Genomic DNA, 19,145 nt, shown 5'->3' with positions numbered 1-19,145 from the left:
TAACAAACAAAAATTGATAAAATCAACTTTAATGTCCATTTCATAGATGTGCAACTATGTGGACTAGTGGTATGACACTTGCTTTAGGATCGGAAGGTCCTGGGATCCAGCCTCGGTGCATAGTTGAATCCTGGGAGAAGGCTCTTTACTCACATTCTCTCACCATACTCAGGTGTAAAATGAGTACCTGGACGTTAACAGCGTTGTCTCTGTCCAAAAAAAATTGTAATATCACCTGAAAAGGCGTCATGTCCCGTCCTACATGTTAAATGTTGCTGTTGTCCAGGGACCCCTTGTAAAGCGCTTTGAGCACATTTAGTGGATATTGCGCAATATAAAAGCTCAATTATTTTTTTTCAATAAAAAATTGGAAAATACAAGATAGGCATGGCAGCATGCACATGTAGATTATATATGTCAAATGTTATTATAGTAAGCGATGAAATTCTATTTGGCGCTAGTTATAAATTGATAAAACTTACTTTTCATTTTCTCCAAGGAAATCACCCACAACAGTCTGGAATTGATGAGAATAAAAAAAATAAAAGTTAGAGGATCAAATTCAACAAGTCATTAAAATATTACTGAGCTAAAACTATATGACATCTCTTGTAAAACAAAACTTAATTATTTCTTCATACATATTACTACTCGTTTTGAGAATCCATTGACAACATTTAAGAAAATTTTTCTATTATCTTCAACTTACCCTATTCAGACGATCTTCATTGTGGAAAAACTCAGCAATGTCGTCTTGCCGTTTACCCAGCATCCCTTGTTCTTGTAAATAATGTAAGCCTTTTAGAGGTTTTTTGTTAAATCTGTGGTTAGATTTTTATAAATATCATGTTAAAAAATTACCTTGAAAGCATTTTAATCTGCTCTTAAAACACAAAACTCTTGCCCAGGACCGTGACCAATGGAAACAATTAACAACATGGATGGAGAGAGCAGATATACTCATCAACTATGACTGAATTGCACAATTCTCAGCAAGTCATTCAGACTGCGAGGCTAACTACTTCTACTACTACTACTACTAAAAACACACAATCCTTGCCTGAATATCCATGATGAAACAAACTGAACTATACTGGGAGATGATATCATTACCATTCACATTATTATTACAGTTTTACTCACATGAATTTTTGTCATTCAATTTGCGGTCAATTTGTTTGTTTTTTTTACAATAGAGCCCACTTTACCAAATCAATGTGATGTGATTATTTTTACAACTGTGTATTTTATTCCCATCTTTGTCCTGACCAGAAATCATCTTTTTCTTTTTTTTTTTTTTCAAACAGTATCAAATGAAACAAAATTTAGCAAATTGCTAGGAGTGCAGATAAGGAACAGTAAGACAAATAGGTACGGCTATGTGGTTTAGTGGTATGACTCGCCTTAGAACCAGCAGGGTCAGAGTTTGAGTCCCAATCTGAGTCGTACATAGTTGAATCCTTGGAAAATACTCTTTATTCACATTCTCTAATTGTACTCCTGTGTAAAACGAGTACCTGGCTGTAAACAGCGTTGACTCTGTCTGAAAAATTGTAACAGGCCTCATCCTGCATGACAAATGTTGCTGTTGGCTATGAAACCCTTGTAAAGCACTTTGAGCATGTTAAATGGATATTGCACTCCACAAATGCTCAAGTTGTTTGTTGTTTTAATGATAAGTTTAGTTCAATCATTAGCAAGCCATAAAGAGAGTAAAAATGAAAATTACAATTCGATGCCAATCTCAATGACTTCTTTTTGCTGTTTGAGATTTTCAAACTGTTCAGGGTTGTCCGATGGCATGGCACCTGGAGTGGTGGCAGCACTGCTTGTGTTGTTTTGGGCACTGCTGTTGGAGCTGAGGGAGTTGGTACTGCCGTAGCTTGTCATGGTCCCATTGCCTGAGTCATTGTCCGTTTCGGAATATGGCTTTGTTTCTTGGCCTACGATGAATAGATTTTTTGAAAACATCTTTTATAGCAAGAGTGAAACGATACTGCTGTGGAGCTCAACTTTTCTCATTACTTTCACTGTGCAAATTTGACTTCAGAAAAGATGTAAAAACATAAATGAAAACTTTTCAACACTTTGTGAAGCACAGGAAGTATACAAACACAATGTTAAATTTTGATTTTCTGGTATTCAATTTGTAAACACCAAAAGAGAACGTTTTTGGGTGGATATTCACACTCTTCAATAATATTTGAGATATTGAAAACTAGGGAAGATCATCAGGTAGCCAACGAAAAATCAGTATTATATTCTTCAATCCGAATCTTGAAAATTTTATATCATTTTCAAGCTTTTGTCATTTAAAATAGTTCTGAAAAAAAAAAAAAAAATTCAAGTTAATAATGATATGTAGTTCAGACAAAGTTATATGTGGGATTTCTGTTTCAGTTGGAACATAACCGTGGATAGGAAATATAATAAAAATTTTCATTGCATCTTTTTATCAGAAATAAAAAAGCAAAAATTATTTGAGTAATACGATTAAAGTATTCTTGCCATCTTTCCTTTAGAATTCTGATTGAGCATGTTGAGTTGCTACTGCGCTTGCTTCATTATCAAGCTGATATTTAGAGCTCCTTTAGAAACCCAAAGTCAAAAGTGCAAAAAGAGAGGAAGAGTTGTCTTATTATTTTACCTAGATTGGACTGTGAGTGTGGGTTAATGTAGAGATCTTTACTCCATTCCACCATACACTTGAGGATGGACACTAGGCACTGCAGGCCTTTGATACGCATACTTTTCTCTTGGTTGGGGGTGGCACCTGAAAAAAAAATGTTTTCATGACCATTTGTTTGTTTTGTTGGTTTTAGGAGTTGAATATTACTTGTAACGTATTAAAGTAAAAAAAAAAACCCAAAAAACAGTAGATGATAGAATGGTTAAACTTAAAATATTATAGATTTAGAACTGATCAGTCCTTGTAAAAATTACTGATTTACAAGTCCCTTTACAAGTTTCATAAAGTGGATAGCTTCAAAGAAAATATATAGGTAGATAAAAAAGCTAAAAAAAATGTATCAAAACTTTGATTGAAACAATGAAAATGACCACAGAGTGATACAAATACAGGACTATTGCTTTTAAATAATTTTTTAATCCAAAATCATTGGATAATGACTTAGAGAACATATAGATGGTCAGACAGAGCTACAGGATTAGATTATGTAAAATAAAATGAAATACCCAGTTCAAGAGCCTGTCTCCCTTGGGCAATCTTGGACAGGTCATTGATCAATTTTTCAAAAATATTGGCGAGAGTCAGATCACAGTCGTAGTTGAGATAGATGTCGACAACACTTTGGGCATCTGAACAAGACGAAAATAGATACCAGCAGTGAAAACCAGTTATATAAGATCAATATTCAGTATTAATTATGAATTATGGCAGTAAAACAATTAGTTAATCTAAAGTACATGACTTCAAATTTTACAATGACATTCAAGCAAAGTTAGTTAAAATGAAGGTATATACTGATGGATTTTTAAAATTCGAGCAATCGTTTAACACACAATGGAATTGTATTTGGATGCCATGTGTCAGGTACAGCAACAATCATATTGAATCTTAATATACGATTCACATTATAGAAATCTATTTTTCTTTACCGAAATCCATTTCAAGATAAAATATAACAAGAAAAATGTTTCCCCGCTTACCAGCACAAATCCTTGTCAAAGCTTGAATGACCATCCATTTGTGTTCAAAGGAACTGCTTGGAGTCTCCAATATGTACAAAAATATTTCTTTAAAAAACACCTGTGATTGAGAATTGAATAGAACCGTTAAATTCCATTATAATGAACAAAGCACAGAATTTTATTCAATGCTCTTTTTCAAATGTTTAATGCAATATGTTGCAGTGAATGACACAATCAGTCGGATAATAAAAAGGTTTGAACTGAGATATTGTCAAGTTTAGTTAGAAGATCAATTTTTATAAAAAATGAGTTCTTGTCATAAATGATTAAATTAACCCTTTTTGTACATCTGGAAATATCAAAGTTTAATTTCACTTCTAAATTTTTTTTACAGCTAGTCAAGTATGAAATTTGAGAACCGTTGCTAGATACCTTTCCCATACATCTGACCATAACTTCATGAAAAACCACCCAATTTACTTGAAAAAAATATCAAAATGCTCTGGAGAGCATATGCTTTCAGAAAATGAAAAAAAAAAAATGCAAATCCAAAATGTTCACCTTCCGACTGATTCTGTCATGCACTGACACATATATTCCAATATGTTAAAAGCAGCACTACTCTGGAGAAATTAATGAACTTTAAGAAAAGAAGCTAATTGGAGTCATGATACATAGGTTCCAATGAAAGAAAACTGAACCTCAATATATTTAATTAATATCCTTAGTTTACCTCTTTAAAGGCGAGAATGTCTAATCATTTCTCCTTTTATTTCTCTGCTTATAAATGTCACTTTCACAAAAAGAAAGGCAACTATGATGGACCATGTGCTTCAAATACCATCAATCAAAAATAAACATTTGAATCAAAATCGATACAAACTTACTTCGATTTGCATTTTGAGATGCTGCTTGAACCTGGCCAGAAGAGTGATGAAGATGGCCAGAGATAATTCAAACACCTCCGGAACAGAGCTGACTCCATTCTTGGAAAGAGCTACACACAGGTATTGCTTGATGGCATTGATGAACATGGCATTGGTGTGGAATACAGGACCAGCACCCTGGAGTATTGACAGCAGCAGTTGCAAGGAGAGAATCTTGGACCGCAACTCATGGGACCTGGAGGATGGATGGTTTCATCAATTCAAGAAATATTGTTGTTTTCTTGTTGTTTTCTTTTTGTCTTTAAGGGTTTTACGGCGCTTGCAACACATTTAGGTTATATCAGCACCAGTAAAAAGGAAGAAAATGGGATAGTAAAAAGTTCTAGAATTACAATTGAAGCATCCAAGAGAAAGTAAGACATAGGGGAACTGGGAATAAATAGGGATCAGATGTAGATTCCAAGAGCATATCACCAATGTACTTAGTTTGAGATCACCTATAAGTCTCATCCGGACACAAGCACAAAATCCAACAAAGAGGAATACACTCAAATGCTTACATTATACATTAAAAATAACAAATATAGTAATACATAACAGAGAGATGATTTACAAGGAAAAAAATATCATCTCCCAAAACAATAAATATGCATTTGACCGTTTCCCTCTCAGCCAGGGTATCCGGTCAGGGCCAGGACAAAACCAAGTAATCTCATTCCAAGACAGAGACAGAAAGCTCGTTGGAAAACAGATACAGGGGGATAGAAGACACAGTATGTACCTACCTCCCTGCCCGCTATGGGAGGTCAGCATCCCCACCCAGAGAAATATTGTTGACTTTATCACAATCTTTACAACTGTGAACTGGGATAACTTTACCAAAAGGGGACACTTTGCCTTTTGAATTTTGGACCATTAAAAGATTGTATAGTTTTTTGGCAAATTATTCTCTTTGATAAAAATTCAAATCTTTTAACTGGTACAATAACTGTAACAAAGCTGAGATTATTCAAAATGCTCTAAATTCACAGGGGAAAAGTTTCCCCCTTGGAGCAAAGTTACCCCAGTTGAATGTACTTGTATCTCTTTTTCTTTTCATAGAAATGCATAAAGAGCCATTTCCAAGGAGTCAACTATGCTCAAAGCGGGACTCAAACCCAGGACCTTCTGATCTGAAGGCGAGTGTCATACAAATTGCTTGTGAGGCTAGTGCTCTACCAATTCAGCTTTTGAAATTTGAAACCCCAACTTACTTTGGATCAGGAGGTCCGTCTCCCAAGGGCTTCATAGACAGTTTGCAAAGGGAGCGGAATACCAAAAAGGCATCTTTCTGGAGAATGTGACTGAATGCCCCTTGTAACTGTTCATTGTTTTCACCTGCCTCTGGATTCTCATCTGGACTCAAGGGGACACCTTATGAAATCAAAGAGAAAAAAAAAAAATAATAAAATAACCTTTTTTATAGGCAGCAAATCACAAGATAGATTATCATAGTTTTAAAAAGAGTTGTAAATTCAACACTACTGAGAAAATAAAAAAACATTTTATTGAGCTCATGGCTACCTCATAAGATAAGTCACAATTGGAAGAATACTTGAAAGAATTGATACTCCATCTAAAAATTATAATCCCACTAAAACAAACAAAAAAAATCAATATATTCATCTATGATATGCATGTATATATATATATATATATATTATATATATATATATATATTATATATATATATATATATATATATATATATATATATATATATATATATATATATATATATATTATATATATATATATATGCACACAGTCCTGACGATGGCTTATTGGGCCTGAAACATTAATGTAGACTGTCTCAAACATTGTAGTAAATATTAAAATCCTTTCTTTAAAAAATATAGCATCGTGGAGAACATTGTGCTTATTTGAGTCAATAAAAAAATTGATACGACTGAAAGATTTGAAAATTAGAAATGTATTTTTTACAGATAGATAAACAGATAACTTGATTTTCTTTTATAATTTAAAGTCAGTTTGAAAGTTCGTTGAGTCAAACAGATATCATAAAATATGTACCGACGACACTAATAGACCCTCATAATCAACTCATTTTGACACTGTAAAAAGTTGTCAATTTGCGTCATCTATTTATGACATCAAGTATTATTATTACTTCCGTTGTGTTGTTGATTTAGCGGTGATCAGTGTTGTTATGTAGTAGTAGTAGTACGTTCTAATTGCGTGATGTTTGTGTGTGTGTGCGTGTGTGTGTGTGTGTGTGTGTTTGTGCGTGTGTTGTGTGTGGTGTATACATGTGTGTGTGGGTGTTGGCATTTTTCAGCAAATCGTGGCATTCATAGTGATATTATTCACTTGATCACATGAAGGTATTTCAGTCGCCATTTAGATTCTTTTTTTACTATTAGGGTTAGTAAAGGGGAGACATTCCGAAAGCTCCTACATCCCCAGTATTCTTTAAATTTGTATTTTCACAGTTGATATTTTGTCAGGCATTTATTTATTCAATTTGTCATTATATAGAAATATTTTTAAAACTCTAGAACAAACCTTGATAGATTTGTGATAGTTTAAAATTTCCTAATTTGACCATTGTTTTGATTTTCGGCCGCCATTTTGATTTGTTAAGTATCGAAAGGTAGTGCAAAGCAGTCCGAGAGTTGTTTTTTTTCTATTAGGGTTAGCTCGGGAGGTTAGTCATAAGTCTTATTAAAGGTGCTAGGGTGTTTGTTTTTCCATAAGTTAAGTAAAGGGGAGACATTCCGAAAGCTCCTACATCCCCAGTATTCTTTAAATTTGTATTTTCACCTTTGATCTTTTGTCAGGCGTTTATTTATTCAATTTGCCATCATTTTTTCTGAATGATTTGAATCTGAACTTTGCGGATGAACGTTATCTATCAGAGAGAGCAATTTGGACTACAACCCATGAAAATGTTGACAAAATAAATGCAGCCGTTCTGTCCAGGTTGACCTCATCAACTGAACAAATTTACTGCAGTGCTGATTCCATTCAAAGTGACTCTGACATCAACTTATACCCGATTGAATTCTTGAACGAACTTACACCTCCCGGACTTCCTCCATGTGCATTACATTTGAAAGCCAACACGTCAGTCATGCTGCTTAGAAATATAAATCCTAAATCAGGCATCCTAAATGGCACCCGTTCGTTAATAACTAAATTAAGTTCAAAAGTATTAGAAGCCAATATAATTACAGGTATTAGAGCTGGCGACATAGTGTTTAACCCTAGAATCAATCCGATGACAACAACTGATTCAGGCTTATCATTTATTCTAAATAGAAGACAGTTTCCGGTAAAATTGTCATATGCAATGACAATTAACAAGTCTCAGGGGCAGACATTAAGCAAGGTGGGGATTTTCTTACCACAACCGGTATTCACAAACGGACAACTGTATGTTACTGTGTCACGGGTCAGAGGCTATAGTGGCTTACACTTCATGTTAGGCCACACAGAAAAATCAACCGAAGATATACAAAATTACACAGACAACGTTGTTTACCAATCTGCCCTCATTAAATGATGGTGAGTACTGTATTGAATGAAAATAGTTCTTTCCCCGCGAAATTGCGGGCTTTTTACTAGTAATATATATATATACAACCAAAGACACTTACCATCTGCCACATTGTTCTGGCCGTTCTTTGCATTTTCTTCACCTTGCTGCTGCTCTCCAGTATTTTCAGCACTGTCTGCATTCTCTGACTCAGGGCTTTGTCCAACAGAATCTATAATGTTCAAGTGAAACAAAAAGATAAGAGAAATGTTCATATTCAAAGCTTCTTTTCAAATATTTTCTGCGAGTTTTTGTTTTCAACTCGGTACCTTTCGGGTACGAAGCAAAGACCATACAGCTAAGCCATGATTTAAAAGTAATCCTTTAAAATGACACATCATACACTGTTTATTTTGTCCACTTTCTGATTATTAAGTTAAACTACCTGATTGCAAACACATTCATATTGCACATTTCTATGGGTTTAGTTTTTTGGGGGGTTTTTTTGGGTTTTTGTTTTTTTTACACGATAACTACTATGTTACTAGTGTGCATCCTGTGTGAGTGTGTCTATGTCAATATTGTATTGTTATAAATGCGTAACCAAATGACAAATTGCCACTTTTTTGGGGACAATAAAGATATATTATTATTATTATTATTATTATTATACCACGATTTTCGAGTTCAATAATGCTTTATTTCACCAGAGAGCCACATGGAGTTAAAATTCCGTTTCAAACAATTAAGGTCACCAGTAAGGTGATTTTTGCAATTACAGTCCATCACTACTGATAGTAAGGTAACCATTCACACCTGAGTCAAGTGGGGTAATGTATATAAACTACCTTATCCAAGAATTTTTTTCCTTGCCTGTGTTATCTGAATGTTTCATAAAGAAGTTCAGAATTTCTAATTGGTATTGTGCTTGTAATAACGTTTTTAAAAGGTTGATGCTATCTTATTAACCCTTCAAAAGGATTGAAAATGTTAAAGAATCAAACGAAACTTGGATAGAATGTAGGTGGTTAATTATGATACAATTATTGACAGATATTGGGAATTATACTGACCCAAGAGCCAGAAGACAGAGTCTACACGGTCTTTCATTGAGGTCAATAAGTTATTGATTTCAGTTGAAAATCATATTACAATACCTTATTTTCATATCTAAGCAAAACTAAGAATATCAAACATTGTAAAATTAGATTGAAAACAACACCATAATTTTTTTTTGTGTGAAAAATATCAACAATAGGTCAGATATTACTATTTATCTGACCTGAATTTCAATAGGAACAAAGCAGGAAGGGGGTGTTATAATAAAATTAGACGAATAAACGTTTTAAAAATGACCATCCTTTATAAACTTACTTTGAGAAACTGTGCGGACTATTTCATTTATAATGCTGGATACAACAGCCTCTGAACTCTCACCATCTTCTGGGGACACTTGTCCATTTGTACTGTCTGCAACATTTTCTGAATCTTGATAAATTAAAAAAAAAAAACACAATATTAAATCAACAAATGATTGAATTGATGGACTATCAGGACATTTCCATCTAATTTTTTTTTTTTTTAAACAAAAAAAAAGAACTATATGAACATCACCAATAAGTAGTGAACAAAAATTAATATAACAGCTTTGAAAAAGAACAAAATACCAAACACAGTACGTTTCAGGTTCAAAACCCTTCTTCAGAATACAACACTTAAAATCAAGACAGATTGCAGAAAAGTATTTGGCATGTGTGTCGGCAAGTAGGTTCTCGAAAGTGTAAGACAAGAAAAGATGAGACGAATAAAAAGTAAAAGAAGTCATGATATTACCTGGTGCAGGTTCTATTCCATTCTCTTCCTTTGGTGTGGTCTCGTCACTATTCCCTGTATTTGCTGCAGCTTCATCTATTGGTTTTAAATTCTGTCAAAGAAAAAAAAAGAAGAGAAATGTTATAAAAAATAGTAGAGAAAAGAAAACCAGAATAATACAAAAAAAAAAAAAAAAACAATAGAAAAACATACAAATGTTTACCTACTGAAAAACTTAGGGAAATTCAAGAATTTCTTGTGTTTTTTGGGGGGTTTTTTCATTCTGAATGAGAGTTGCCAATATATGTAAAAATAAAATCAGTCTACTTGCACAAAAGATTCCATTTTCCTAGAGTCTAAAGCAAAACTTAAAGTACTTCCCTTCACACAATTAAACAATAATATGACCTTAAGACTTCTTATAAATACAACCTCAATATTACGCCTATGGCATATCAAACTGTCAGTAGAATGAACTGACTGTTAACTGAGAAATGGAAGCTCAAACATGGAATTGCAATTGCCATTTACAGGTTAAAATACAAATATTTCCCATAATTCCTTTGATGAGGAATCTTTTTATTATCATTTCTTTTTTATCTCCGTTTTAATAATTTATTCACCTCAAGGAAGCACATAAGCTGATAAAACAAAAATTTAAAATGACTGGAAACCAACCCAATATATGTGTAGTTATTTTACAAGTCCACCTTACATAAACCTGGAATAACATAGGTTTAAAAACTTTCACCTGCAGCCAAACACAAAATCAGATATTGTAAGAATACTTGAAAATAAAGAATATTCTGTTTTCATTTTTACTGTACAATGGCAAGTTCTGGAAGAATTCATTTTTCAAAACCATGACAATGTTCTATGATAATGATAATGTACATATTTCAATCATTCACCAGTTTGCAATATTCTCTTGGTATGAAAAGGGGAATTGTTAATACCTTCTGCTCCTCCGCCTCCACTTCTGCTTTAGAAGATGCTTTGCTACCACTACGTTCTCTTGCTTTCTCTTCTTCGACCTGTGAAATATTAGTGATTTAATTCCATAAAAATGACTCAAAACCATATGCAAGGGACAAATATTATAGTAAGGGGATAAAAGAAAACCCAAAGATGTGAACATGACAATACATTCCACAGCCTGAGGAAATTTGTCTATATCAACATGTTAATATCTAACTAAATTCTAAAAAACTAAATGGTTTTTGTTTTCAAATGTCAAATGAAATATGAGCTCAACTCCTTTTGATTTTCTCTACAATGCATTTGCCCATATCTCTGATAATTAATTTGCAAGAATTTATATAGAGATCAGCATGTTTTTCACAAGCAAATAAAACAAACAAACTTACTGCCTGGGTTTCCATACGACTAAATATAACATTGAGCATTTGAGTCAAAGTAGCTTTGGCGGTCAATCTGTTGACAAGATTGCGACTGGCAAGATAGATGTTGTAACAAGTGCGCACAGCTTGTAACACTGTCCCTTCGTGTATCTCACATGTTGTGGAAGTGACAACTGTCAACAGAGCCTGAATGACATAAAGACAATTCTAAATGAATAACTGTTATACATGTAAACAAATACAAAAAAGACATCACTATTTCTTGAAATAAAAAAATTTAAAAAAATAAAAAACAAAAATCAAGAACGATATAATTGAGCTTTATATAGCGCAATATCCACTAAATGTGCTCAAAGCGCTTTACAAGGGGTCCCTGGTCACAGCAACATTCAACATATAGGACGGAACATAATGCCTGTTAGGCGATATTACAATTTTTCGGACAAAGACAGCGCTGTTGACGGCCAGGTACTCATTTTACACCTGAGTACAGTGAGAGAAAGTGAGTAAAGAGCCTTTTCCAAGGACTCAACTATGCGCCGAGCGCGAGGCTCGAACCCAGGACCTTCCGATCCGAAAGCGAGTGTCATACCACTAGATCACATAGCCGCACAATATATTGAATATTTCATCCCCACATGACAGAGCGTCGCCATCTTGGAATTACAACGATTATACTGATGAGTAAAATTGATTTCACATTTTGAATTTTAAAATCTGTAAAAATCAAAACATATGTTAACTTTTCAAAATGAGTCACATGCAAATTTCAGGAAACATTCACCTTAATAACTTGTAACTGAACTCCTTCATCTGTCTGAGGACCATTGAAACATCCACAAATTGTTTCCACAATTCGGTCTATCAACCTCTTTCCTGGTGTGGTAGAATCTGGTGTATTTCCAGTCAGGTGACCATAAGCAATCAATTTCTGCAATATGATCATCAATTATTAATACTGCTAAGCTTTCAAACATTGCGAAGACCATAAAGCATGGCCTAGTCAAAAGTTATGCACTATATAATATGTAAATGCCGTGTATCATTAAGTATTCCTTTACTTTAAATCAAAAATGCATTGTGGCTTGATTGGATGTGCTATAACTATACTGTTAAAAACAGTCAATTAAGAATGAAATACTGACAATTCTAGTCATTTTGGTTTTTGTTTTTTAATTAATTTAATAAAGAGAGAGCATCAAACTCCTTAATTTTCAATTTCAAAAGTTTGGATTTTGTTTCTCTTGTCAAAATCACATTTAACATGTTAAAACCTGAGTGTATACTTTCAAGTAAATCATAACTACAGTTCATTCCCCTTTAAAATGAAAATAAAACCACGCATATAAGCAATCCAAGGCAAAACATAACATAACATGTGGTATAGGGCAAAATAGGATAAGATCCTTTGAATGCCCTTAATATTAATTAGTAAGGCCATAAATCTATTGATTAAATATTACAATAACGATACACGTGGTAAAGATAGTATTTCAACTTAAATGTACTCATGTGGTGTACAAACATATATCTTTAACCGTGACATGCAAAGCGCACACACAACCACACACACACACACACACCACACACACACACACACACACACATACACACGCGTATAGAAGATAACCATAATAATATAATAATGCATAATATATACATACAAGATTGAAAGCCATGTCAACAGCAGAGCAAACAAGTATTATTCGTCATATATAAATCTCCCATCATATAATTCCCTGTCTAATAACACCTTGAAATAATCCATAGATTTTGCATTCTTTGTTTCAAATTTCAAACTGTTCCATTTCTGAACAATACGAATACCGTTTACAATTCTAGGACATTTACCTGTGAGCAATCCAAGGCAATGTTTACAATTCTAGGACATTTACCTGTGAGCAACCCAAGGCAATGTTTATAATTCTAGGACATTTACCTGTGAGCAATCCAAGGCAATGTTTACAATTCTAGGACATTTACCTGTAAAACAATCCAAGGCAATGTTTATAATTCTAGGACATTTACCTGTGAGCAATCCAAGGCAATGTTTATAATTTTAGGACATTTACCTGTGAGCAATCCAAGGCAATGTTTATAATTCTAGGACATTTACCTGTGAGCAATCCAAGGCAATGTTTATAATTTTAGGACATTTACCTGTGAGCAATCCAAGGCAATGTTTATAATTCTAGGACATTTACCTGTAAAGCAATCCAAGGCAATGTTTACGATTCTAGGACATTTACCTGTGAGCAATCCAAGGCAATGTTTATAATTCTAGGACATTTACCTGTAAAGCAATCCAAGGCAATGTTTACGATTCTAGGACATTTACTTTTACCTGAAAAGCAATCCAAGGCAATGTTTACAATTCTAGGACATTTACCTGTGAGCAATCCAAGACAATGTTTACAATTCTAGGACATTTACCTGTAAAGCAACCCAAGGCAATGTTTACAATTCTAGGACATTTACCTGTGAGCAATCCAAGGTAATGTTTATGATTCTAGGACATTTACCTGTGAGCAACAGGATGTTTACATCTAGACTTACGGAGCAATCAGAATGTTTACAATTCTAGGACATTTACCTGTAAACCAACCCAAGGCAACAACAATGTTTACGACTCTAGGACCTGTAAGCAATCAAAGGCAATGTTTTCGATTCTATAGGAAATTTACCTGTAAGCAATCCAAGGCAATGTTTACAATTCTAGGACATTTTGATTGACATGCCAATTCAAATGGGAGAAAATATTTATCTCCCTCCACAAAACCAGCCTGTTTTGGAACAGGCAACGCAGATGAAGATTCTTCTGTTGTCTGTTTGGTGCTGGAAAAATAAGAAGGAAAATAATGTGAATTCAGAATTATAAAGAAGATATCATTGTAATCATTCAAGCACCATTTTTAAAATGCGTTTACCAACATTGCAGTAATCCTAAGGAATGGCTTTCCAAAACATCTGGAACAAATTTAAATTGTTTTAGGAACCAAATTATGTCTTGGAATGGGAAGTATTGTGTCTGCTTTGCCTATTTGTACGTTCCATCATCACTATTTACTTTTGTTTATTTAGTTTTGTAAAGACATTATATTATTCTGCGATATAATGCAGAATCAATATAAAAGATTAATTTCGATATACTTTCAGTCAAAAGCTTACAGGTTAATTTATTTATTTAGTATGAAATTATTTTTTTGTATGCATGTGTGCTTAGGCTTATATACAATTGTAATCATATGCCAACAATGAATAAACATTTGAAAATTGAATTAAATTGAACCATGAAATGAAGCAAAGGTTTTAACTTTAAAAGAACAATTCCTTTCACACAACATCAAAAAATAAAAAAATAAAGAGATATTCGAAATTAATTTTTGTAAATGAAGAAATGCCAATGTAGTTTCCATTTCTTTCTTACAAATACTTTTTCTATCTTCTTTCACCAAGGGAAGAAACATCTGAAACCCACTTAAGATTTATTTACAGAGCTTTTAGATCACTAATTTTCAACTTATTGTTATTGTTCATGTCAAAATCTTCATGAGGGAAGGTGGACATTTAAGGAAGATTCAGATTCAGATTTTATATATTAAAAAAGTGCAGACATTAGACATTTTCTCTCCATTTGGGTTGTGAATTGATCTGCTCGAAAATAAATTTTTCTGATTTTTTTTTTCAAATCTACTGATGACAAAACAGACATGAGTTTATTAAAATAACTCACCTCTCAAGTTTGCCATTCTTTAATTCCTCTGAAATAGAATTTTGAAAAATGAGAAAGATCATGCATACGAATCTGTTGTGTTGAAACAAAATATAAAAAAGTTAAAATCAATACAAAAACAATGCCTCTCAACCTTTACTTTATTTTCTTCAAAGACATTTTCCAAATAAGAACTACTAAGAGGATGATTATATTCAATTAAAGGCATATCTTTAGTCTTAACACCATCATGCCACCGCCCCACTCTCTCTTTTTATTGAGTTCTTCAGAACATAGAAGCCAATGCAACCAGAGTATATAAATATCCACTACTGATCTATCACATAGAACTCTCTGCAATCTAACAGACCCATCTACTTAACCACTATTGGGTGGACAAAGGGAAGAGAAAAGCCTTAGGCACACCTCAGACTTATACTTGTCCCTTTGCTTATTATATACGAGGCGAGAGGTATCCCAACTGGAGCTATCAACACCCCAATGCCCAGAACAACATTTTCCGTGTAATAGCAGAATCTAAAACATGTGTGGTATAGTATATTATATTTTACGGTGAAGGATTTGGAAATAGAGAAGTGAGAAGCTACATCTTCTACTTAATACTTTTATGAGTTTCTAACTAATCTAACCCTTATGTGGTTATAATTTTCTTGCGTTTTTGGTAATAAATTTCTGAGCCCTGGGATGGGTGGCTTGCAAAAATCTTAGATTACACAATATAGTCAACCAATATAAATAGGACAAACCATATGTGAAATTAAAAGATAATAAAAAAGATATATAATTTTATGTCTTGTATGTTAATACATATTGGTGTATGTGTGAGATCAGAAAAGTTTCAATGAAAGGAATGTTTACGTAGCTAGTGGTACTGAACGGTGGTACCATCCAAACCAGATTTAAGGATTTACATTGGGGGGTGATACCGTCCAAACCTATAATAGGACTTAATGGTGCTTGGCAACACATTTAGCCCCATTTAACGATATAAATAAACATAATGAGATAAACGTAAACATCACAAAAGGACAGAAGTTCAGTGCTTGCAGCTGCAGGTCATTAGTTAATGAGGAATCCCCAACAAAAGGGGAAAATGGTTTCCAGTATCTAATACTCATAAATAGTTTAGCCCTATACAGGGAAAAAAATTACTACTCGCATAACAAAAAATCCCACTCGTATTGTATAAGTATAATAACATACAAACAGACGCCAACACTGCAGTCATCCCCGAGTCTGAAATCATGTTTTGTTGGGGTTTTTTGTTCTTGTTGTTGTAACAGAGTAAACGTAAATGACTGATTACAGTGTCTTAAATTAAATCGATATCAGACCGACTGCTTTAAAACCACTGCATATGAACTGAAAAGTTGGTTTGACTTCAAAGCCCCCAACGCCAACAGATGACACACGACACAGTGATGGCAGTGCCGCTGCCAGTGGCGACTGCTGAGAGTCGAGTCACACCCACTTTCACTTCTACTCAACTTCATTTACATTTTCCCAACGATTAAAAGTCTCACTCTGGTTGTACTGTATATTAAATTAATATAATGTTGCATCTTCTGTACGCTTTACTTACCGAGTGCAACCTCGCAAGCTTTTTTCAGTTGTGAATGATACGCCTTCTTTATCTCCTTGTCAGCGAGGATTTTTTCCAAGGCTCGAGTCAAAAACATCATGAATATGCCGGTTTGCAAATACAAGCTTGACAAACCAAGTGATTTGAACTACAGTTATAACTTATTATTCCAATAAAAACATCGGGTATGGTACATCAAACATGTTAGGTAGGAGAAATCATCATTCGCATTAGATTGCTTCTTGAAATGATGTGGAAGGTGATATGATATTGTGATTATTTTGGTAGCTCTACGACATCCGCCATGCTGGCATCACGTGACTTGCTCTTCACCACAATCGTCTTCCAAAAAAAAAAAAATTATCAAAAACGACATAGGTATAGACGTCTAGTGTGTTTTTCATCATATTATTTTTGCGAGTCATTGGTTATTTTTAGCTCTCACTACACTATGAAAATTATCCAACGGTTAATTATAGTTATTCTGCTATCCAGAACTCGATGGTATGCATTTTGTAAAGTTAAAAGCTACAGCCAATGGCTGAGCCATTTTAGTGTGATATATGAGAAATAATACGTTGTTTTAGAAGGCATAACTGTGTCTAACAAATTGTTGCATTCAACTCACAGTCGCCTAACATGCAACTTGTACTGTATGAAGTAGAAAATTGGCTCCATATGGCCTTCTCGATTGGGGAGGGGAAATGAAAGCACGAGTATTTGCTCAAATTTATTCCATTCTATTTCTCCTTATGTGTGAGCGCACCCATGTTGACACAGTGCAGTGCCAGGGAAATAATATGAGACTTCATTAGGTGTTTTGGTCGTCACTAGTGCCTTGTTTGATAATGATGCTTAAAGTGATAGATGATAACGACGTAGACGACGATGATGATGATACTAATAATCAAGACTAAAGACAGATCATGACAAAGATACCTTCAGACCAGAAATAGCCTTGATTACAGGTTGTATTGTGACGCCAGAAATACACTGAGAAGTTACACAAGGAAGCTTAAGAGCGATTTTGAGGAGAGTATTTCAAATGAGATCCAAGAAAACCCAAAAGCCTTTTGGAAATACACCCAATCGAGAACAACAATAAGAAGCGGGGTAGGTGATCTGCGGGACAGTAATGGAGACCTGCAAAACGAGGACATTATAAAAGCAGAAATAATGAACAAATTCTTCTGTGGTGTATTTACACATGAGGACACTAACCATGTGCCAGCATTGGAGACAAGACATTACAGCGAGGCACTTGTCAGTATAGTTATAAAGAAAGAAGACATACTGAAAAATATTATGAAGCTTAACCCAGGCAAATCAGCAGGACCTGATGGACTCCACCCTCGAGTGCTAAGGGAAATTGAGAATGAAATTGCCACACCGCTTCAAATCATATTCACAACGTCGTTACACAACGGGAACTTGCCACAACAATGGAAACTTGGACAGGTTACTCCAATATTTAAAAAAGGTGATAGAAACACTCCTGGCAATTATCGACCTGTGAGTCTGACAGCAGTTCCGTGCAAAGTGATGGAGGCAATAATTAAGGAACATGTGATGGAGCATATGGTCACAAACAATCTGTTCTGTGATGAGCAACATGGCTTCGTGCCTCGGAGATCATGCATAACACAACTAATTACCTGCATTGATGAATGGACAGACGCCTTGGATAGGGGAGAACCGATGGATGCGGTATACCTCGACTTTAAAAAGGCATTTGACACTGTACCCCATGAAAGGCTCATTCAAAAACTACATAGCTATGGCATCAGAGGAAAGATAAACGAATGGATATCTAACTTCCTGCACGACAGAAAACAGAGAGTCTCACTGAACGGGCACACATCACAGTGGTCGGATGTCACCAGCGGCATTCCACAGGGGAGTGTTCTGGGTCCAGTATTATTCGTGGTATTCATCAATGATCTACCTGATGTTGTAAATAACGTGATCAGAATATTTGCTGACGATACAAAGTTGTTTGGACCTGTAAGAACAGAAAGTGACCGACATACTATACAAGATGATATCGACAAATTATCAGACTGGTCAGACAAGTGGCTGTTAAGGTTTAATGCAAGCAAATGCAGCGTAATGCATCTTGGTTACAAAAATCCGAAGCACACATACAGAATGAGAGACGATAACGGAGTGCACCAGCAGCTAGGGGAAACAGAAGTAGAAAAGGATTTAGGAGTGCATGTAGACAACAGACTATCCTTCCACCATCATGTCAACTGTGCAATAAATAAAGCAAACAGAACTCTCGGAATTATTAAAAGGACATTCACCAGCAGAAATAATGATATTATTAGGCGGCTCTACACTGCTCTGGTACGACCATCACTTGAATATGGTAATGCACCGAGGATATCACAGCATGTCGGTGACATGGATAAAATTGAAAAGGTACAAAGGAGAGCAACGAAGCTTTGTTCAGATTTGAAGCATCTACCATATGAAGATAGACTGAGGCATCTCAAACTACCATCATTGTACTACAGAAGACAAAGAGGAGACATGATACAAGTATATAAGATAATAAACGAGAAAGATAGAGTAGATA

General features: G+C 34.5%; 1 protein-coding gene across 1 annotated transcript in view; it reads right to left on the bottom strand.

The window, feature by feature from the left end:
• Positions 1 to 16,907, bottom strand: part of LOC144963389 (brefeldin A-inhibited guanine nucleotide-exchange protein 1-like) — a 41,324-nt gene extending 24,417 nt beyond the window's left edge. Inside the window, exons 1-17 of the mRNA XM_078897362.1 lie at positions 16,565 to 16,907; positions 14,983 to 15,010; positions 13,934 to 14,084; positions 12,034 to 12,180; positions 11,256 to 11,435; positions 10,845 to 10,922; positions 9,910 to 10,000; positions 9,451 to 9,564; positions 8,198 to 8,308; positions 5,792 to 5,951; positions 4,539 to 4,773; positions 3,670 to 3,769; positions 3,196 to 3,318; positions 2,648 to 2,773; positions 1,730 to 1,943; positions 710 to 821; positions 483 to 517 (exon numbers count right to left, since the gene is read on the bottom strand). Of these exons, the coding sequence (XP_078753488.1) occupies positions 483 to 517; positions 710 to 821; positions 1,730 to 1,943; positions 2,648 to 2,773; positions 3,196 to 3,318; positions 3,670 to 3,769; positions 4,539 to 4,773; positions 5,792 to 5,951; positions 8,198 to 8,308; positions 9,451 to 9,564; positions 9,910 to 10,000; positions 10,845 to 10,922; positions 11,256 to 11,435; positions 12,034 to 12,180; positions 13,934 to 14,084; positions 14,983 to 15,010; positions 16,565 to 16,664 (2,105 nt within the window). The 5' untranslated portion in view covers positions 16,665 to 16,907. The remainder of the gene's footprint in view (positions 1 to 482; positions 518 to 709; positions 822 to 1,729; positions 1,944 to 2,647; positions 2,774 to 3,195; positions 3,319 to 3,669; positions 3,770 to 4,538; positions 4,774 to 5,791; positions 5,952 to 8,197; positions 8,309 to 9,450; positions 9,565 to 9,909; positions 10,001 to 10,844; positions 10,923 to 11,255; positions 11,436 to 12,033; positions 12,181 to 13,933; positions 14,085 to 14,982; positions 15,011 to 16,564) is intronic.
• Between the last annotated feature and the right edge of the window lie 2,238 nt (positions 16,908 to 19,145).

This window comes from Berghia stephanieae, chromosome 1 (assembly GCF_034508935.2).
Source record: "Berghia stephanieae isolate SIO BIC M18660-M18661 chromosome 1, UCSD_Bste_1.3, whole genome shotgun sequence".
Taxonomy (NCBI): domain Eukaryota; kingdom Metazoa; phylum Mollusca; class Gastropoda; order Nudibranchia; family Aeolidiidae; genus Berghia; species Berghia stephanieae.
Note: the sequence above shows the minus strand (reverse complement) of the source record. Positions and strands in the feature narration are given on the sequence as shown.